Raw genomic sequence first — 22,979 nt, 5'->3', positions numbered from 1 at the left:
GGTGCCGTGTTCAATCTTTAGTTGCAGGGGGCGCTGCCCACCATCACTTGAGGGACTCGGGGAATCGAACTGGCAACCTTGCCCGTGCTCCAACCAACTGAGCCATCCGGAAGGCAGCTCAGCTCAAGTTGCCATGTTCAATCTTAGTTGCAGGGGGCGCTGCCCACCATCCCTTGCGGGACTTGAGGAATTGACCCAGCAACCTTGTGGTTGAGAGCCCACTGGCCCGTTGGGGAATCGAACCAGCAGCCTTCAGAGTTAGGAGCATGGAGCTCTAACAGCCTGAGCCACCAGGCCAGCCCTCATTTTTATATTTTAAAGGAGAAAAATGCAATTTAAATTACATAATGTTCATCTATAAATGTGAAGGCTTTCATGGAGGCTGACAAACCAGAATAAATTATTCTGCCTGGGATAAATATCAACTAATCATCTGGCCACTTAGAAAAATTAAAGGGTAAGATACATACAGGAACACACAGAATATTTACCTTCAGTTGATTATTGAAAATATCAATCTCCTGTAGTTTTGATCTAGTTTCTTTCTCAACTTCATCCAGTTGGTCTCGTAGCTGCTGCCGAGCTAGTTCTTTTGCTTCTAAGGCTCTTTTGAGTGTAAGAAGTGAATCTCCTGTTTTAGAAAAACATTGTAATATAAAATTTTTTTTAAACTGGCAATGAGGAAAAATAGTTTTTAATGTTCTCCTTTCACTTAAAAAAGTTGTCAGTGAAAAAGGAAATGGAGAATTTTAAAACTAAAACACCTACTGTGCAAACTGTTTTGCTGAACTTGTTTTAACTGGTCAATGAGTATCTGTTTTTCTGGAATAAGTCTTCCAAGCATTTGCTGAGACTCCTAGAAAAGAAGGGAAACAACCACGAATGACAGGGAAAACGACACATCTATATTCAATGTTGATGAGGACATAGGTCAGTTTTCTGGTTCCTCAAAGATTCTTCTAATCTCATCCCAAACCCTCTCTGGGTGAAAAGGCATTTAATCTCTAGTCAGGGCGGTTCCTGCTTTCTTGCCAAGGAATTCACTGTTTGCCAATTGCTTTTCATTGAAATAAAGTTCAGACAATTATAGCTCCCTTGATATTTCTTAAATTTTTGTTGACTTACTGCCTATTTGTAAGCTTTAAAAAACATACTTAGTGGAGAAAACTGAAAGTAATGATCTCTGTTGTCTGTGAAGTTTAATAGAAACTATTCTGTTTTGAACTTTAATACTAAATAGGGCTGAATTGAGGTTTACCATACACCTGAAGTTGGAAACATAAATCCAAGAGAATTTTAACAATAAGAATCTTTAGCTGCCACATGTTTTTCCACCACTCACGATGCAGCTACAATTTTAAAAAGGTAGACAAAAAGTCTTGAGCCAACTATTTTTAAATGATGTAAGAAAAAAGCTAAATCACACTGTACAAGCTATTTGGAATTTTCATGGGTGACTTGTCAAGCATTATATACATATTAAGTTCAGCCGAAATGATCCTATTTGGTTTCTATACATTTCAGTAAAACAACAGCCTTTCCAGCATGTAAGGAATATTTTACTTTGATTTTTACCTTGATTTAAAAAAAGATCTCTATGTGATGTTTTCAGTTTGAAAAATAAAAATGTTTTAATTAAAAATTTTCATCAGAGGCTAGGAACCAGTATTTTTTGGAACAACCATCTTTAGATATAGACTGGCTTGTATCTAACAAATCTTTATGTACTATATATCTGAATAGTAGAGAGATTTAGCTCAATAGAGAGGATTTGGAAGCATCTTCTCATATGAAGAATAATCCCCACAAACACCCAAAATCTGGACAAAATAGAATACACAAATCAGATCATTTTCCCAAAAAGCATGGTGAACTGAGCTTCTCTTATTCTCCTCCCTAAATTAAGGCAAGGCCTATTACCCAATACCAAAGTTTCTTATTTCACATCAGGAACCTTGATTTGCATTTTATTATCAATAAATGAACATGCTAAGTGTCAATCTTAAATAACAAAAATGTGTTTGGTCACAGCACATTCAGTGAGATAAGAAATAAGCATATGGTCATCACTACTACATTTTCCAAGGGAATGTTTTATGAAACATCTCATAAAGAATTAGTGAAAGACATATATAGAGAGAGCTGCCATACAGAAGAAAAAGGTGCATGCATTTTTAATATTTTCAAAGAATTTCTAGCAGTGAAATTCTGATACTATTTACAATACATGTCATATCCAAATATCTCAAATTGATTAGAAGTTCAAAGTACTTGAAACAACAGTTAACAGACTGAAAGAAAAATAGACAAATTTGCAATGATAGAGATTTAACACTCCCATCTCAGCAGCTGAAGGAAGTCACAAAATCAGTAAGGACACATAAGACACAAACACCATGAATCAACATGATCTGATTTGTGTTTATGAGACACTGCACCCAAGTACAACAGCGTATATATTCTTTACAAGTGCATATGAAATATTCTCCCAGACAGATTACATGTTGAATCATAAAGTAAGTCTCAATAAACTTAAAAGGATTAAAAAGGATTGAAATCAGACAGTACACTCAGATCATAGCACAAATAAATCAGAAATCAATAAGATACTTGGAAAAAATCCAAATATTTGGAAACTAAACAGCATAATTCTAAATAACTCATAAAAGAAGAAATGACAAAGGAAATCAAAAACAATTGTGAATTGAATTAATATGAAAACACAACATATTAAAAATTTGTGATATACGCATATGGCTATGGCAATGCTTAGAGGGAAATTTATAGCTTAAAATGTTTATATCAGATATGAAGAAAGATCCAAATTCAATAATGTAAACTTCCTCTTTATGAAGCTAAAAAAAGCAAATTAAACCCAAAGAAAGTAGATGGAAGGAAATAATAAAGTGCCTCAATAAATGAAACACAAAACAGACATCATGGGGGGGGTGGGGGGAATCAATAAAACCAAGAGCTTATTAAAAAAAAAATCAATAAAGCCAATAAACTTCTAACTAGATTGATGGAGGAGGAAGGGAAGAGAGAGGAGGAAAAGAAGGAAGGTGGGGAGGAAGAGGAAGACTTGGAGGGGGAGAGAGAAAATACAAATCCTTAATACGAGGAATGAAAGAAGTGACATCACTACGGATACTACAGATTTCCAAAAAATAATAAGAAAATATTGTAAACAACTGTACACAAATAAATTTGATAACTTAGATAAAATGGATAAATTCATTGAAAGATACAAATTATCAAAACAGACTCAAGAAGAAACAAAATCTGAATAGTCCTATGTCTATTGATTAAATTTTACAGTTAAAAGTCTTACCACACAGAAAGTTCTAAGCTCAAGTGAATACCACCAAAAATTCAAAGAAGAAATACCTTTTCAACACAAACATTTTTAGAAAACAGAAAAGGAAAGAGTATTCTCCAAGTTACTATTTTTTCATATTTATTACCCTGATACCCAAACTAGATAAGGACATTACAAGAAAACTATAAACTAATTAATATCCCTCATGAACTTAAATGAAAACATCCTTAATTATAGCAAATTGGATCTAATAAAATATATTTTTTAAAGTGATAATACACCATGACCAAGTGTGGTTTATCCAGGAATGGAAGGCTGATTTAACATTCAAATTTCAACCAAAGTAAATGACTATGTTAACGAAGTAAAGGGGGAAAAAACAACAAGTAAACATCTCAATAGATGCAGGGCAAAAAATTATATGACCCAATTTAACACTTGTGCATGATAAAAACTCTCAGCAAAAAAGAAACAGGCGGGAAATACCTCAACCTAATAAAGGGTATCTACCAAAAACCCTACAAGTAAGATCATACTTAATGGTGAGAGACTGAATCCTTTCCTCCAAAGACCAAGAACAAGACTCTCACCATTTCTATTCAACATAGTACTGGAGATTGTGATCAATGCAGTTAAAACAAAAAAAACAAAAAAAAAAAAGAAAGGTTATATAGATTGAAAATTAGGGAGAAAAGAAAGCAAGTTTCTTTAGTCACAGACATGTTTATATACATAGAAACACTAAGAAAGCTTAAAAAGCTACTAGAATAAATATGTTAAGCAACATTGTAGATATAAGGTCGATAAGTAAAAATAAATTCTATTTTTATATATGGACATCAAATTGTAAATTGAAATAACATCAAAACCAGGAAATACTTAGGGATAGACTTTACAAAATACGTACAAGGCTTAAACAGTGAAAACTATAAAATACTATTGAGAGAAATTTATAACATAAAAAACTAAATAAATATGAAATATACTGTAAGACTCAATATTGTCAAAATGCCAATTCTTCCCAAACTGATCTATAAATTCAATGAAACACCAATCAGAATTCTAAGTATCTTTGTCAAAACTGAAAAGCTGATTCTAAAACTTATGTGGAAATGTCAAGGACCTAAAATAGCCAAAATGATTTGGAAAAAAAATATTGAAGATCTCACAGTAATTGATTTCAAACATTACTATAAAGCTACACTTATCCACAGAGCGAGGTACTGGTAAAAGGATAGATACACTCGTAGATGAATGGAACAGAATATACACCTCTCATACTTCCTCTAAAATACTCAAACTGTACTTCTTTATTGTCATTCTCATGGTAAAGCCAAATTCCTGTGAATGGACTACAGGTCCTACATGATCCAGCTCCCACCTCTTCCAATCACAGTGGTCTCCTTGTGGTAACCTGCATCCCAGAGCCCAGGTACAGCCTCAGAGCTTCCGCACTGCTAAAGCCTGCTCTGCCAGGTATCCACACAGGTTAGGCGCTCATCTCTTTCTTTGTTTAAATAGAACCCTCACAGCGAGGCCTGTCCTTACCACCTTATTTAAAACCACAGCCCTCCCTACCCCCAACACTGTCAAGCTCTTCCCTACTCACTCTCCAGAGCACTGTTCATCACCTACTAGAGTACATACTTGACTGATTTTATTAGTGTGTCTGCCCTGCAAATAGAAGATAAGCTCCAAGAACGGAAGGGGTGGGGAGTCTCTGCTGCTCACTGCTGGACCATGAGCGCCTACGAGAGTGCCTGGCCAGCACACAGCAGGGCTCAGCAAACACGTGTTGAGTTTGTTTACTGGAAAGCCTACTTTTCAGGCAAGGAATCTGTGCACTTCATCGTGACTTCCCAGAGCCCAGTACCTAGTAGATGCTTGATGCTGGTTGAGCTTTGAAGGGACATATTTTCTCACCTGTAATTGTTGCTGCAGATGGGTGATTTCAGCAATTCTCAACTCTCTCGATTTGTTTGTACTCTCAATTTCTTGCCTTTGGGTGGTCAATCGACATCTGATATCTTGAAGTTTTCCTTCTAGTTGATGTTTTTTATCATTCTTTAATAAATGAAAAATAATAAAAATTATTACCAGTTTTAATTGTTCAGTATTAATATATTCCCAAAGCATAATCATACTTCACTCACTAGAGCTTCTAATTCAAATTCCAAAGTCTTTTTCTTTGCTTTCAGTACAACTATGTCTTCTTGTTCTTTGTTTCTTTGATTTAACAGCTCTTGTCTTCGATTTCGTTCCCATTCAAGTTGCCGTTGCCTTTCAAGTTCTCGTTTTGCAGCCTGTGACACACACAAACAAACGACTTACTAATTTTTCAGTTCTTAAACACTATCCTATATAGCTTAATAAATATACCACCTAGTAAATCTTTTCTTCTAGGAATGAAGTATTATTAAACATTACAGGAAATTCTATTACAAAATAGCAAAACAGAATTTGTACAAATATAGTTTCCTTCTATGAAAAAAGGAATATTTAGAAAGACTAGAGTATTTACATAAGATGGAAAATATATGGGATCACTTGACCACTGGATTGCTTAGGCCTTTGAGAATACCTGATGTGTAAAATGAAATTGTCCTTCCTTATTTACTGACTCAGGAGGAGCAAGGAAAATGTCTTTAGTCTATTAAAATCAAACCAAAACCCCCAGAACAGAAAAAACAAATAAAAACTTTCTTCCATCAAACGAGTAATTATTTCTTCCATTAAAGGAGAAATTAGTACAGGTATCCCCCTCTTTTCGAAAGTTCGGGTTATGCCATTTTGCTTTATTAAAGACCTATGTAAGTACCAATTTTTACTAACTGAAAGAAATCGGAAGAGGATTTTCGCTTTTACGAAAAAAGGTGAAAACCCAAAATAGCATTCAGCATTTGATTTGCAGCAAGCCATTATAGAGGCAGTGGCACTCTGAGCAGCGAGAGTGGCCCCACCAAGCCCCTCCCCTGGAAACAACACTCAGCATCCTACTTAGCCTCAAGCCACCATAGCTTTGAACTGTCTGTGAGCACCCGTGCTTTATTTCCATTTATTTGGTACATCCTGTTAGCAAGGTATCCGAAAACCTAAGAGAGCTCGTAAGGTGTTAGACTTAGCGTAAAACTGGACATATGTAAGCATATTTGGCATGATTTGGTAGGTTATTTTTTGGGTCCGGGAACACTCAAAAATTTTTCCCTATAAATTAATGGGAAATGCTTCTTCACTTTAGACCGTTTCAGCTTACGGAAGTTTTCACAGAAATACTACTTTTGGATAGTGGGGGAAACCGGTACTTATCACAAGTTTTAAAAGTTCACGACCTTTGTCCCACATCATTCATTTCCTTTTTACCACAGAAGGTTTTGTAATTTCTCTGGCAATGTCAGCTGTCTTCAAAGCTGACTGATGGCTACTAGGTAGAGTACCTGCCACAGCATCTGACACTCTTTACTGTAATTGCTTCTTATGTACCTGTCCTCCAGCTACACTGAAAGGACCTCGCAGACAGGTGAGTACCTACTCACCTCTGCATTTCCAAGGATTATCAATGTCTGGCATGTGGTAAATGCCCATTAAATAATTCTGAATAAATACTCTAAAATTTCCTTTATCTTTCTTTTTTTTTTTTTACACTGAAGAAGGGAAGGCTATTTTCTGGTTGCCCATTCTGGAAATTAAAATCCTGTATCGGCGAGCGTCGGCCTGAATAAAAGGCAGGTTATGGCTACACGTTTTCTAAAGTAATTAGCAGGAGTTGAAACCAAAGTATTAACTGAAACAAAACAAAACAAACTCCCCATCTTTAAAATGTATTTCATTCACACAAGAGAATCATGGCATTTCCTCTGTAGCAATATACTAAAATTGGAAAGACAAGAGATTGGCTTGGCCCCTACCCAGCTATGGTACCAAATTTATGAACCCTTCCATAGAATATAGTGAAGATCTCCTAGACAAATTTTTTTTTTAAGTGGAAAAAAAAAATGTGCAGAAGAATATTAGTATGACACATCACAGTGATTAAAAAAAAATTTCCACTAAACCCTCAACCTCTCCACCACATAAACCTTTCTATTTCTATACATGTATATAAATGCAGAGGAAAAAAACGCAACTAATATCAGTGGCTTGTTATAAGATTGTATTAAGAACTTATACATGACCACTCATAGCAAAATTATTCACAATATCCAAAAAGAAACAATCCAAATATCCATCAGCTGATGAACAGATAAATAAAATGTGGTATATTCATGTAATGGGATACTATTCAGCCATAAAAAGGAATACAACACTGATTCATGTCATAACTTGGAAAAACCTTGAAAACATTATACTAAGTGAAAGCTACACACAAAAGGCCACATATTGTATAATTTCACTTATTCGAAATGTCTAGAATAGGCAAACCTAATAGAGAAAAAGTTAAATCAGTGGTGAGTAAGGGCTATGGGGAGAGGGGAAAGCAGAGTTACTGCGTAATGGGTAAGTAGTTTCTTTTTGGGTTGATAAAAATGTTCTGGAATTAGAGAGGGTGATGGTTCCACAACTTAGTGAATATACTAAAACTACTGAATTGTGGGGGAAAAAAGGGAGGGGGCCGGCCCAGTGGCTTAGGTGGTTGGAGCACCATGCTCCTAATGCCAAGGTCGCCAGGTTAGATTCCCACATGGGCCAGTGAGCTGTACCCTCTACAGCTAAGACTGTGAACAACAGCTCTCCCTGGAGGTGGGCTGCCATGAGCAGCCAATGGTTGGTGTGAGCTGCTGTGGGCTACCGTGTGCTGCCATGAGTGGCCGGTGGCCAGCGTGAGTGGCCGGCAGCCATCATAATCGGCTGGCAGCCAGCAAGAGCTGCCAGGAGCTGCCGCTTCAGGGGGGATGGAGCGCAAGGTTCATAATACCAGCATGGACCAGGGAGCTGTGTCCTACAACTAGACTGAGAAACAACGGCTTGAACCGGAGTGGGTTGGGGAGGTGGAAGAAGGGGAAAAAAAAAAAGATTGTATTAACATATTACTTGAATGATTCTGAAGCGAGAGGCAGAATGGGGGAGGGTGCACAAGAACACATGCTAATTGTGGGTTTCTCCCCAGCTGCTCACCTCTCGTCTCTCGATCTCTTTCCTTCTCTCCTCCTCTCTCTGCCGCTCTAGCTCCCGCTGCTTTTCCAGTTGCTTCTCCAACTCCAGTTGTCTTTTGCGCTCCTGTTCCTGGCGCTCCCGCTCCTTCCTTTCCTGCTCCGCCCGCTCTAGCTGTGCCAAGCGCTCCTGTTCTTTTCGCTGTTGCTCCAGAAGAGCTTGTCTTCGTTTCTCCAGTTCCAAATTGCCACGTTCAAAATTCTCACGCTTCTTATCTTCAAATGTTACTTTAAAACAAGAAATAAAACAATTATGAAAAGTCATGATATTCAACACACCAAGGAACAAAAAACTCAACACTATATATGAAATTTGTAGTATAAACGCAAACCAGAACTCCCTAAGCTTCCCTTCTGCCTGTGCCCTTGTTACAAGCACTCCGAAAATGCCCTCACCTAACCTCTTTGCTTACATACGGTCCCTTCCATGATGAATGTCATATCATGGTGTTCAAAACGCCAAACACCGTTTCTAGAATACTCTTTTTATAGCAATTCTGCCTCATCACCAAATCTCCTTTCCTTTCCCATTACTCTATCCTTTCCCTTCTCCAAGACCTTGATTCAGCAACTGACCCTGTATGTCTTCTGTATCATGCGTCTCTCCTACTTGCCCCTTAGCTTCTAACTGCACTGCTGTGTCTCCTATTCTAACAATGATTTCCGGAAGCAGGGATAGGAAGGGAAGTATCCTGTGTTTCACACCAAAGAACAAGCTGTGGCCTCATCATTATGCAGATCGCATTCAATAAATTTTTTTTCTAATCCGTTATTCAATTTTCTTCTTTGGGGAACACCAACTATGAATTTTAGACTATTCTCATGTCAATCATTTTTTTCTAGTCCTTGCTAACAATTTGTATCCGTTTTACTTTGCTTTTTTAAAAAAGAATCCGATCCTCTATGGCCTTAACTCTGTTTTCAGCAGTGCCTATTATTCAGTTTTGTGTCTGCCTCACACGCTTCTCCTTGGAACCAACCCCAGACAAGGGAAGCGCTCACTGCCACCCTGTGTAGCATGCATTCCCATTGTCCCCAATCTATTTCAAGAATTGTCACTTCACACTTTGTCTTGAGATCTGTAGCTGTGAGCATCCTTTCTTGGCTACTTCCCACGTTTCTGTCTGGCTTTCACTGCTTTTGACGGACTTTCCTCACACACTGTGGTTAGGGATTAGAGATCAAAGATGGCAGCCATGCTTTGGCTTTCTTGTTCTTCTTGTTCCTTTACTGATTTCAGAGGAGGCAACAGCCCTTTTCCTTAGCTCCCTTAAAACTGAAAGTCCCTTCAGCCTTACAGAGGAATGGAATACACATGCAAAATGTGGATAACTTTCAAAAATATTATGCTCAGTGAAAGAAGCCAGACATAAAAGGTTGCCAGGGGCTGGGGAGAAGGGAGAATGTGGAGTGACTGGGTATGGAGCTTTCTTTTGGGGTGATGAATATGTTTCAGAACTAGATAGAGGTGGTGTACTAAATGCCACTCCTATGGACTAACTATGTTCCCAAATTCATATGTTGAAGCTGTAATCCCCAATGTGATGGTATATGGAGACAGGGCCTCAGATAAGGTCATGAGGGTGGGACCCTCATGATGACATTAGTGGCCTTATAAGAAGAGGAAGACACAGAGATAGCTTTCTCTGTCCCTGGGCACACAAGAAAAGGTCAAGTAAGGACATAGCCAGAAGACAACCATCTGCAAGCCAAGAAGAGAGCCCTACCCAGGACCTGAATTGGACAGCACCTTGATCTTCAACTTCCTAGTTTCTAGAACTGTGAGAAATAAATTTCTGCTGTGCAAGCCACCCAAACTATGGTATTTTGTCATGGCAGCCCTAAGACAACCACTGAATTGTACACTTTAAAATGATCAACTTTATGTTATGTGAATTTTACCTCAATTAAAAAACGAAAACTGTAAGTCTCTACACATCTTTTAAATTCCAACATCTGGTCCTATTGCTGGTACACAGGAGGCACATAATAAATGGCTGTTAAAATAATAGATGCACAAACAAAAAACTGCCTGTTCAAAACTTTAAATGAATGTCTATCACCAACAGAAAATGAAAATTCCCAATTCTAAGGATTCCTGTCCTTATTTGCCTTTGAGTCTTTATTCTCATGATTATCAGCCTAAAAAGCTTCTCCATTCCACTTGTAACGACCTTATTCATCTTCAAGTCTCCACTCAACTGTGACCTCTTCCATAGATTTAATTCCTTGTGTCTTTCCCAGTCTATGCCAATCAGCTCTAAATAAGCTTGACTGTGCCTCTGTAACACTGTCTTCAGAAATTTATCACACTTATGCACTGCTTTGGTGATTGTTTATATGGAGGTCTTAAATCCTCAATTATAGTATAACCTTCGAGAAGGTATGACCATGTATTATTAACATTTAGATTCTTCACTGTGCTCAATATATTTGCACAAAGAACATTTTCAATAAGTAGTTTATCAGTCAACAAAAGTAATTTAGTTTAAAGAGGAAACTGGGAGAACTAGTGTCCTGAGTAGGTCAATTAACCCCTAAGCACTTTAAATGCAGCAAAATGACACTGACAAAGCATTTAACAAAAAGAGACTCCATAATAAATTTCACTTGCTTCTTAGCATCAACTATCACCTTGTCATTAATAACTCAATCACCTTAGAATATTTTAACAGTATGATGGGTTTACCAGTAAAAATGAGGATTATTTACAAAAGGTTCGCACTAAATTTCAAATAGCTTCTTGTTATTAAAGAGTTTCCAATTCTCCCATAACAACTTAAGAAAATAACAGTAGTGATTTTATATTCTATTTCTGCACTGGTGGTAGTAACTAACTACCTTAAAGACTTATCAATTTTGAGTGCTTTGTAGATCACATTTATAAGATTTTTGTTTATTATTAACTAATCAGATTTCAATTTAAAAGCTAGAACAAGGGTGCATTAGCAGAGTACATAAGGTTCTTATTTGTATACATATATGCAAGTCCAAAAGCATATTAAAAGTGTCTCCTTTCTGCCTAAGGTCAGTTAAAGGAACAAAGCAAGAAAGTCAAAAGCTACATTTATTTTACCTCCATCTTTCTTTGCCTTAGAGATAGAACATCTCTAATATGATATCACTCAACTATAAAGACTGCCTTACCAGGCAATTTCTTTTCTAGTTGTTGTTGTTCGTCTTCTAAAGCTGGTTCCTCTGGTAACCTCTGGTCTACTGACGTTGAACTTATGACAGATATACCACTGCCGGATCGAACTCTTCTGCAATTATGGAAAAGAAGGAAAAAGAAACAAATCCACATAAAGCTGTCGAGATGGAACTGAGCAAACTCTGACAAAGAATTTTTAAAGATTATGCCATATATCACGTTATCGTTAGGAATAAAAACAGATTTGATCCTCACTATTTACAAAGAGTTTTGTAAAAACAATATTTGAACGTCATCAGACTCTGCACACTAAGTAGGTTCCAATGTTTAGAACCACTACCCAAATAAAGGCAAATCCAAAGGAATGAATTAGTGAATTAATCATAAAGTGACTACAACAGTGCCTGGGACACAGGAAGTGTTTGCTGCTATTATCATCACCTTTTTATGGAACGTTCAATTGCTCCAATGAGCAGCTCAGCTAATTGGGAGTATTTCTTTTCCCTTTACAAAGATCTCGCCATTTTTTCTCTTAATAAACATATGAAATGTCTACACTTTATAGTCCCTTAAAACAAATCACTTAGTTTACGGATTCATTTCACTTTAAACCATTAACCTTGCTCTTTAAACCGATCTGTCTTTTTAACTTGTTTCTTTATCAGCTTCTCACTGTGATGCTTATAGCCATGGGATTTCACAGACGAACGGCCCAGTGCTGGTTTGTTCTACAGTTTCCTTAGCTTGCTCCTGTGTCGTGTTCGTGCTGACAGTAATGACTCCATTTCTCTTACTTTTATGGAAACTGTTTCTGCAGTCTTTCTTGACAGTTGAGGAATTAGGACAGAAATTCTTATCTTTGTTTCTTCCACTCTTCTTTGCGCTGGTAAGATCTCACGGTTCTCTTCTAAGTTAAAGCCTTAAGATGTAGTTGTATGGGAAGGGGTGTGTGTGGGAGTGAGTGTAGGATACAGGTCATTCCACATTCCTCCCAACCGGGCCTTGGTCTACGCTCCCTACCATCTCCACTGAGATTGTGCTTCAGACCAGAATAATTTTCTTTAACTATCTTCCTGACTATAATCTTCACATTGCCATCATTTTGTTACCTGTTGAACGAGTAGAATTCATAGGCAGAATCTCCTAGCTTTATTTTCTAGATCCAGATTGATACAGTTTCACTTGCTAAAATTTCTAGTGAGCTTCAATTACATAGATTGGTACAAAAATCACCCATCTGTTGATATTTTACTTCATTGTTTTACTGACACAGGCATACCTCATTTCATTGTGCTTTGCTTTATTGAAATTCACAGATGTTGCTTTTTTTTTTTTTTTTTTTTACAAACTGAAGAAAAGACACACTACCAGCAAAAAGACTGCAACTCATTTCATTGTGATAGTCTGGAATCAAACTCACACTATCTCCGAGGTATGCCTAGATACTATAAATACTTTAAAGACTAGAACAGATCCAATTTTAACACCGAACCTAGATTAAGAAGATTTTCTTGAATTCATGGATATTTCATTCTCTTGCCAGGAATAAAAAGGACTGAGACACATAGCCGACAAAGCCAAGTTTGAAAGTCACGCAGTCAGCACAGAAGTTCTTGTAAGGGCTAAATGGTCCTTACCTAAAGGAAGGTGGGATGTATTCCGGAGGCAGGACAGGTGGCAGTGGTTGGCCAGACATAGCCACATCAATCAGGTGCATAGCCAGGATAAATTCTTCTGCTGTGAGTTTTCCATCTTGATCAATGTCAGAAAGATTCCTATTCAACAAAAAGTTCATTGTAATCTAGCTTCATGAAAACGCATGCTTGTTACTATTCATGCATGAGTTATTTATTTATTTGTTTGTTTATTTATTTATTTATTTATTTATTTATTTATTTATTGGGAAATATTGGGGAACGGTGTGTTTCTCCAGGGCCCATTAGCTCCACATAGTTGTCCTTCAATCTAGTTGTGGAGGGCGCAGCTTAGCCCGTTTTCAATCTTTAGTTGCAGGGGGCACAGCCCACCCTCCCATGTGGGAATTGAACTGGCAACTTTGTTGTTACGAGCTGGCGCTCTAACCCACTGAGCCATCCGGCCGCCCCTCAGAAGCTCAGCGGCAGCTCGCTGTCTTCAATCTAGTTGTGGAGGGCGCAGCTCACTGGCCCAAGTGGGAATCGAACTGGCAACCCTGGTGTTCAAAGCTCGCACTCTAACCCACTGAGCCATCTGGCCGCCCCAATGCATGAGTAATTTAAATGTTCTATTTTCTATTCTGACTCTAGGTCCATTGAGTCTCTCCATGCCTCAGTTCATAAAAACAGTACCTATTTCATAATACTGTCGCAAAGATAAAATGAGACAATCCATATAGCTAGCATGGTGTTCAGAATTCAACAAATGTTAACTACGATTATAACTATCGATCTCAGTCCTTGCAAGCCCATTTGAAATGTATCATGTTCTATGCTCAGCAAAGTATCAGGTCAGATGGTAAATATTTAAGCTTTGCAGGACATGCTAAATCTATCACACCAGATTCTGCCATTGCAGCAGGAAAGCAGCTATAGATATATATAAGCAAATGGGTGTGGTTGTTTTTCCAATAAAACTTCATTTACAAAAACAGGTGCAGACCAGCTTCAGCTCACTGGGCTCGGGTGGCCAAGCCCTGATCTAGGCCCACTTGGGTGGATCTTTATGGCCGTCAGCCATAAACAGTTATTTTCCAGGCAGAATCAATGAATGGTTGGTGCATAACTGAAAGATACACGCTTCTTAAGAAGTCATTTGGGCTAACGTTTAAATGTCAGGAATCCTGTATGATCTAGGCAATGCCTAGATCAAACAGCTATTGAAAACCATTACAAAATAGACAAAGAAACATTCAGATGCTTCCTGATGAAAGTGCACAGTGTCATCTCTGATGCAGTCTTGCAACCAAAGGGGGGAAGGGACATCTGTCCATTTCTGGAGACATTTTTGATTGTCACCACTGGGGGTGGGGAGGGACATGCTACTGGCATCTAGTAGGTAGAGGCCAGAGATGGGACTAAACAACCTACAATGCACTGGACAGCCCCCACAACAAACAACTGTCAGGCCCAACATGTTAATCGTGCCGAGGTGAAGAAAGCTTGCTCTAGATCTAATCAGCAATCTACAGGAAATACAGGAATAAATTAACACCACAAGGATGCAATCATCAAAAGTTAGACTATGAGAAACGATAAAACAAATGTCTCAGTTGTTTTGGGGGCCTGGGGTAGTGGGGAGGAGTTGAGAACAAGACAGGAGGCGTTAATAGGTTAAAGGATTCTTAAAAGAGGTATTAACTAATTAGTACAAAATACATTTATTTTAGTCCTGAAATAAATCAACCATAAAAACACTACGAGGCAATCTAAGGAATTTGAATACTATCTGAATTTGAATACTAACTTAATAAAATACTATTAAAAACTTTAAGTGGACAATTGGTATTATACCGTGTTTCCCTGAAAATAAGACCGGGTCTTACATTAATTTTTGCTCCAAAAGACGCTTTAGGGCTTGTGTTCAGGGGATGTCATCCTGAAAAATCGGCCAGGGCTTATTTTCTGGTTAGGTCTTATTTTCGGGGAAACACGGCAGACATGTTGAAAGAAATCTCTATCTCCTTTGGAGATACAAGGTGAACTATCAGAAGTTGTAAACAATATGACTGAGATTTGGCTTAAAATAATCAGGAAAGAGGGGAGAAGCAGGACTAGCCCCGAGTTGAGACTTATTTAAACTGGGTTATGAGCTCTTGGGAATTCATTATATTAATCTCTCTGCTTTTGCATTTTTCAAAATGAAAAGGGGAAAAAGTAAGACAGGCAACCACTACAAGTCATTAAAAAATTAAGCATACTCCATATATCCCCTCTATAAATAATGGTATTAATCCAAAGACAGATGAGCCCATACCAATTTAAGAAATAAAGTTTCCACACTATACAAACCAAGGAGCTTTTCATTCCTTACCATATTGAAGCCAGCTGAGGCTGTGGTAAACTTGATTGCATAAGAATAGTTCTTGCTTGGGGACCTAAACAGAAACCAGGAAAAAAGTATGAAGATGAATCAGCACATCGTCCATCCGGGAAGTCCAGTGTTCTGCACATATGTACTGTGTAATCACAGAACTTTAAACAATGTTTGCTGTTTGTTACCCAAGAGGCTTTTTATAAAGGAAATTAAGCCCCAATGGAGAGTAGAAGAAACACAAAGCACAGCAACTGGCACACACTCAATAAATGTTTGTTAAATGGATGATGAATGAAGAACGAATCTGTAAAAGACGAACGTTTAAAAATATACCCTGCCCTTTTGTCCATATACCATCTCTATTAGCATTAGGCTTTTATTTACAAAGATGAAACTTACCCTTTCTAAATGCAACATCTGCCACCGCCTGCTGACTCCACCACAACTAGTATCAGACAAATTCAGGGAACATTCAGAGAATTTTAGAGGGGGAAGGGACCTTAGAGAGAACTCTTCTAACTACTTCAATATACAGACTTCAAACAACAACAATACAACTTGCTCAAGGTTCCACAAATGGTCGATATCACAGCCGGGATTAGAATTTCCTATGTTAGCAATTAAAAAGAATTCCTGAGATTTCCATTCTCCTTTCAAAAATCTGCTCTCATTTCTTCAAATATTTGTAAATATCTCCATTTCTGAAATGAAACTAGCCTTAGATATCAGACAAAGTTACAATGGGAGATTTTGAGTGTTTGAATAAACCAGTAGTAGGGAGAGAGAGACAAATACCATGTTTCCCCGAAAATAAGACCTAGCAGGACAATCAGCACTAATGCGTCTTTTGGAGCAAAAATTAAGATAAGACCCGGTATTATATTATATTATATATCATATTACATTACATTATATTATAAAGACTTGGTCTTACATTACAGTAAAATGTGACCAGGTCTTATATTAATTTTTGCTCCAAAAAACACATTAGAGCTGATTGTCTGGCTAGGTCTTATTTTCGGGGAAACACGGTAAGTCTTTCCAGCCCTACCTCTTGGGGTTTATGGTCCCAGGATGACTGATGGACCAAGGAATGGAAAGCTGTAGCAATTGTGTTGGAAAGATGCCTGTGTACAAACTTGTGCTTTGAGCTATTTCACTTTTCATAGGGCACCTCATCACAAACACTGAAGTGGATGTGTTTTCGCACAGCAAGCCACAGTGGTTGGCCATCTCTGAGCATCACCAGAAGGTTCCAGCACAGGAACTCCAGAGAACGGCAGGAAAAGCACTGGCGAAAGAAGTGGGAGGTAGTGGGCTCTGGTCCTGGTTCAGTCTAGAATTTGCCAAGTGCCGTTGGACAGGCAGTTTCTTCACTTGTTGAACCTTAGTTTTCTTTTTTCAGGAGTCCTTTCCAGAGTTACATGTCTATGATCCATCGTGTTACAAACCATAACACAGAGCTTAGCATAGTACTAACACATACAAGTGCTCACTAAATGGTAATTAACATTACTGACAAAATTTTAACTTTCATTTACCTATAAAATATGGGCAGAGAGCACACAGGAATATATACCTGTGTATTTTTACATGTGCACATGCATGCAGCTTAATTAATTTCCAAACTGGAAATGGTCAAGTAAACAGTACACAGACCATGAAATAGCATCCCAACTGCCCCCCTTGAACTCCCTTCAATCATCCCCTCCCACCAAGTGTAGCCTAATTTCTAATGGCAGAGTGCATCTATGTTAAGTTTGGCTCATTTTGCCCAATATATTATTGTATAAAGTTGTAGAACATACTCCTAACTGCTGTATACTATGTCACAGTTTGGGGCTATGATAAATAGTGAACAGTGTAAGTTTTGGTGAACACATGTGCACATTCCTATTGCATTTGTGTGTGTGAGTGTGTGTGTGCGAGAGCACCTATGAGTAATAAACAATCTTTATTGAATTAACGTGAAAGGTCTAAAAGTTCTGTGATATGTTGGAATGAAAAAAGTTCACTGATCATTCTACTTAGTCTTTAACATTGTTTTTAGAATTGGCAACATTAGAGTTGAATTAACAAAACTTTAGTGAATGCTTTAATTTATACTTGTAATAAATCTATTTCAGAACTATGTAAAAGAAAGGTAATATTTCATCTACTCCCAATAAAAAGTGTAACGATAAATGAAAAGAATTAGCCCTGGACCTGGATATCACGAGACATGGAGTCCAGTCCTGACTTACCACTCTCTAATGTGACATTAACAAAACTACTTTTACTCTCTAAGAGGTAGTTCCTTCATCTCTGAAATGAAGGAAATGATCTAGAACAGGGATTAGCAAACCACAGTCCACAGGCCATATCCAGTCCACTACCCACTTTTGTAAATAAAGTTTTATTGAAACATAGCCATGTCCATTCATTTACACATGACATAAGGCTGCTTTTATACTACAACGGCAAAGTTGAGTGGTTGTGACAATGTATGGCTGCAAGCCTAAAATGTTTACTATTTTTGTTCTTTACAGAAAAAGTGTCATGACCCCTGTGCCAGAAGATCACAATTATGTTTTGCAATTCTAACAGTTGACTCTGTATGTCCTAAGACAAGGTTGTGAAAGATTAAAATAGATAGGCAACAGCTCATGTAGCCTCTTAGCATAACAGGACAGCATAAAATTGAGCTCTGAATGCACAGAACTATCCTGTGGAAACCTACATTCAAAAAAGGATATCAGTTTTGGAATACTGGCTTATACATAAACATTATGGGGATAAACAGAAATCTCAAGTTCATAAACCCTACTCTGGACATCCATGTTTGGATAAGAAGGCATGACTGGATGAGGCTAGAGAATTAAATGAAGTTAATGCTTTATTTCAAACAATGGCTAAGACTATAGCTTTTGTGATTAATATATGAATAGCCAAATAGCACATTCATCGGTTAAAAATGCAAGCAGATAATAAAACACCTCTTTGAGAAGAGGGCTAACATTAACAGGTTTGCCAGAATTCTACAGGTCCTTATTTAACCTTGATTAAAGAATGCGTCTCCTCTATTGTATGAGACTGTCTCTTTTAAGAGCATACACATCGAACTGTGAAGGAACAAGGGGTTCCCACTTAACCAGGTATATCAGCTCAATCAACCACATAAATGTTGCCACTGCTAGATTAGCTTCACTTCCCACAGTGGACAAACTCATGTCACAAGCTCAGAGGTTCTCACTTTCTTTTGCTTTGGACCAACCAATGGTATTCTTACCATTTCCCTGAAAATAAGACCCAGCTGGACCATCAGCTCTAATGCATCTTTCTGAGCAAAAATTAATATGACCCGGTATTATATTATATTATATTATATTATATTACATTATATTATATTATACTACATTATATTATGCTACATTATATTATATTATACTGGGTCTTATATTATAGTAAAATAAGACCCGGTCTTATATTAATTTTTGCTCCAAAAGACGCATTAGAGCTGATGTCCGGCTAGGTCTTATTTTCGGGGAAACAAGGTAGGCCCACTACATACTCTTACAGATAAAGCCACACTTCGATGGCATCCAATCGGATGTGAATGAAACAAAATGGTGATCAGAAATTGCTCTGACCACCAACAGTACATTAACAGTGGGTATTTGCCACAGGCTACAGCACAGACCAGCTAGGCTGCAGATTAGGTGCAATTCTTATGGTGCTAACTAATTCCACTCCACTCCAAACACACATGAATGCAAGTGAGTGACAGTATAAGGATGACCTGGATTCTCCTCTAATTGATATTAAAATACTAATACTCCTGTACAAAACTGGTATTCATAACACTAGGATGTCACAACTCCAAGGTTGACAACTATTGCATTAGATTAAGAAATTGCAATTATGGGGGTGGGGGGTGGGTGATGAGGGTAAAGGGGATCAAATATATGGTGATGGAAGGAGAACTGACTCTGGGTGGTGAACACGCAATGGGATTTATAGACGATGTAATACAGAATTGTACACCTGAAATCTATGTAAATTTACTAACAATTGTCACCCCAATAAAATTAATAAAAAAAAAAAAAGAAAGAAATTGCAATTATGGACAAGTTGTAAAAATGTTTTCTAGTTCCTTTAAAACAAGAACACACAAAAAACAAAGCCATGAAGTAAAAAAAAAAAATGAGATTAAGAATATTAAATTATACATTTTACTTGGGCCTTTATATTCTGGGAACTTTTCTCAACTATTCCTCTTATCCTTAAGCTGAATGGGTAACTGCTTTGGGGGTTCAGGATTCACATAATTATTTTCTAAATTGTGACCATGAAAATGGTCTTCGTATTTTATTCATCTCAACAAACCAGCTCTACTTTCATCAACAGTCTTATTTAGCCCAAAACACTCCCTTATATTGATTCCTCACAAAGGGAAAACAAACTGGATTTCTTTAATTTATTCCTTTTTTTAAATTTACAATAATAAATTATCTTATTTGATATGACTATACAAAGATCTGGCTTGAAAATAAAATTCTACCTTACATTCTTGCCAGGACAAAACAGTAATAAGTACACAGACAAACATTAGCAAAATCTGCTCTTTCCAGTGTATTACAAATTTTACTTTCTGCCTCAGATATGAAACAATCTAAATACTCAAATGCCTGGGTCATTAACCTTTGGGTTGAAGATGCTGCACTTTGGTCATAAAACACACATCCTACCAAGATGGAATTTTACATCAATGTCGCATCTGAATACTATTTTAATTAACTCACAGCAAATACCAACAATGATTTGAGTAAATTATTTCAGATTTACTGGTAATGTGGTTCTGGGTCCGTATGGAGCACTGGTGTCAAACAAACAGTGTTCACCAGTATTTAAAACTATGCTATTGAATATTCCGTCATTGCCTTTATAAGCCGGACTGATTTTTCATGCTATGTGTAAAAACGACAGCTACTGCTTAAGCAGAGAGAAAGAGTAGCATACAGAGAATTTGTTTATACTTATAATTCACCCCTTCAGTTACAAATATATGGTTATTTGAGAGGACTGCTGAGATCTTTTATGGGGATAGGGTTCAAGATTAGGTCAGAACCCTTCAAAGTCTCACCTAATCCTGACATTTTTAAACAAGGATAAATTTTTCTTTTGGAAGTAAAAATTACAATTGTAAGTGATAACAAAAAAAGTATGAATCAAAAATTGAAAGTGTTTTGTGTTATATACCAGTGCTTCTCCACCGCAAGAAAATTTTTTCTCCCTTCCTTTTATACTTATTAAAGGGCAGTTATATTTTTCCCTTTTACACTTTTAATGTCCTATCAGAGGTCTCTATTTTCCTTTATTAAAATTAAGCTTTTCCTTATAACTGATCAACTGTGTTTAATCCCTCATTAGAAAGATTTCTGGACAGTATCCTAAAATCCTTTCTACTCTCCTGATGCAGATGACAGAATATTTTTAAAAAGAAAATAAATCCACTGAGATCATATAACTGAACTCTGGCCTCTTATGCATGAATAAGATCCAAATAGGTAAAGTAAGTGACCTCTACCTAGTTAGTAGCATGGCCAGGTTCCAAACTCCCCAGCCACTTAGCTACCTTTCACCCTACCTACTGCCTTAAACACCAACTTTTTGCGTAGGTGGTTTCAAGTTCATCTACAAAGCAGGACTTCAGAACTTGAACCGCTTTTTATTCACAGCAGTGTTTCTTTGCCAGTGCTTTGATTTGCATACGAGTGGCATTCAGGGTGCAGAAGGATCCTTGGTCTCTGTTCCATTTACCAAGAAGCAATGGGGCAAAAGCCAGAGGCACTGAAGAATAACGTAACTATGGCTTTATCAGTAGATGAGAACTCAAGATAAGAACCACAGTAAAATCCTGCTCAGAAAAAGCCAAGAGGGAAAGATATTTGGAAAATATCCTTGGCCCAACATCTAAAAACAATCGCATTTAGAACAAAGATCCTATTTCACTCAACTTTTGTTTGTTCGTAAATACCTGTTAAGTGTCCACTCATAGTTTTGTCATGACTATTGAACAACTGTCTGTATTTCAGTCTGGATGACTGAGGAACTGCCCATTCTGCCACGGGTGGGACACTGTGGGGAAAAGAGGAAGAGGAAAAAAGGATTAAGAGTAAGCAACTGCCAATGGAAGTTCTTCAAAAACAGCCAACTAAGAACTTCTCTAGAAACCAACTTTAACCTTTTATTCATTTTTGAGTCACAATTTCTGAATATTCTGTAATGAGTGTGTCCATTTCATTTTTAAGTGATCAACATTTCTTTCACAACAGATACAATTAAGCTGAAGGGTAAACACAACAGATGGTGTGGCTGTTTCAAGTGTATATACAATTTAATAATTTAAAGGTTCTACAAAAGTATGAAAAATCTTCTTGGAACCGAGATGATACACTAATGTTGAGGGTTTTCTAAACAGAATTCTTTGGGTTTAAAAAGCAACAATGCTGATAGCAGACAAATAACTGCCTTTAAACATATTCTTTAAAATGTTTAGCTTTCTATACACCAAAATACTGGATGTATTTCTTGACGGAAGGAAATTATTTCATTCTGGGAAGTTTCAATTCCCACAAATGGAGAGTTGCCCAGAAAGATGAGAACATTCCTGGGGTCATGGCAAATCAGCGAGGGGTCATGGAGCGAGCTCTGCTTTTCTGCCTGTGACCCAGTGCCAACCTTTCCTTGCCAACGCAGCAACCCACACCTGAGAAAGCCCCTACCAACAGGCAGTTTGGGTTGGACCTCCCAGTGAGCAGTTGCCACACAAGTAGCACAAGGGTCCCCCTGGCTTGTTAAGAGCCCAATGTCTAAATAGGGCAATGTAACCACAATGACTAAATGAACAGTAAAAAATCGCACTTCACTTCCAGGACAGATTACAACTAATGGCCGTTGTGCCATTTGCTTTCATTTCAACAAAAATATCTATTTCTTACATGTAAAATCAAAATTTTAATCATAAATTGAACCTCTTAGTCATCACTTATATACGTTATCTATGTACTTATATGCACTTCATAAGTACAGGAAATGGCTTCCAATCACTTGAAAAGTACCTAAATAAATTCCCCTTTTCAATTTTTATAAATTTCTTAATAAAAAACACTTACCAAGATCTATTATGCTGTGCATACTTCTGCAACAAGTCTTTCATTTTAAACTAACATCCTGCTGATTCCAACTTGCCTATCAGTCAAGAAGCTAATTATCTTTCTTCTGCACCCCAGGAATGTAGGGTGTTACCCACAGAAGTTGTCCCAGATTACACTTATCAAGGTATAGTTTTCTACCAAACTCCTGAGAATGT

At 37.4% G+C, this 22,979-nt stretch overlaps 1 protein-coding gene across 12 annotated transcripts in view; it reads right to left on the bottom strand.

The window, feature by feature from the left end:
* The window catches only part of ITSN1 (intersectin 1), a 179,492-nt gene that overhangs the window by 85,583 nt on the left and 70,930 nt on the right, over positions 1–22,979 (bottom strand). For all 12 annotated transcript variants that reach the window (XM_081070736.1, XM_081070740.1, XM_081070743.1 and 9 more), the window contains 9 exons: positions 21,645–21,745; positions 15,626–15,689; positions 13,255–13,392; positions 11,614–11,729; positions 8,432–8,694; positions 5,473–5,622; positions 5,243–5,383; positions 769–856; positions 492–631 (listed from right to left, as the gene is read on the bottom strand). In XM_081070736.1, coding sequence (XP_080926862.1) covers positions 492–631; positions 769–856; positions 5,243–5,383; positions 5,473–5,622; positions 8,432–8,694; positions 11,614–11,729; positions 13,255–13,392; positions 15,626–15,689; positions 21,645–21,745 — 1,201 coding nt within the window. The remainder of the gene's footprint in view (positions 1–491; positions 632–768; positions 857–5,242; positions 5,384–5,472; positions 5,623–8,431; positions 8,695–11,613; positions 11,730–13,254; positions 13,393–15,625; positions 15,690–21,644; positions 21,746–22,979) is intronic.

Source organism: Rhinolophus hipposideros, assembly GCF_964194185.1.
Source record: "Rhinolophus hipposideros genome assembly, chromosome: 2".
Taxonomy (NCBI): Eukaryota; Metazoa; Chordata; class Mammalia; order Chiroptera; family Rhinolophidae; genus Rhinolophus; species Rhinolophus hipposideros.
The sequence above is the reverse complement of the archived record's forward strand: the minus strand, read 5'-3'. Positions and strand labels throughout refer to the sequence as shown.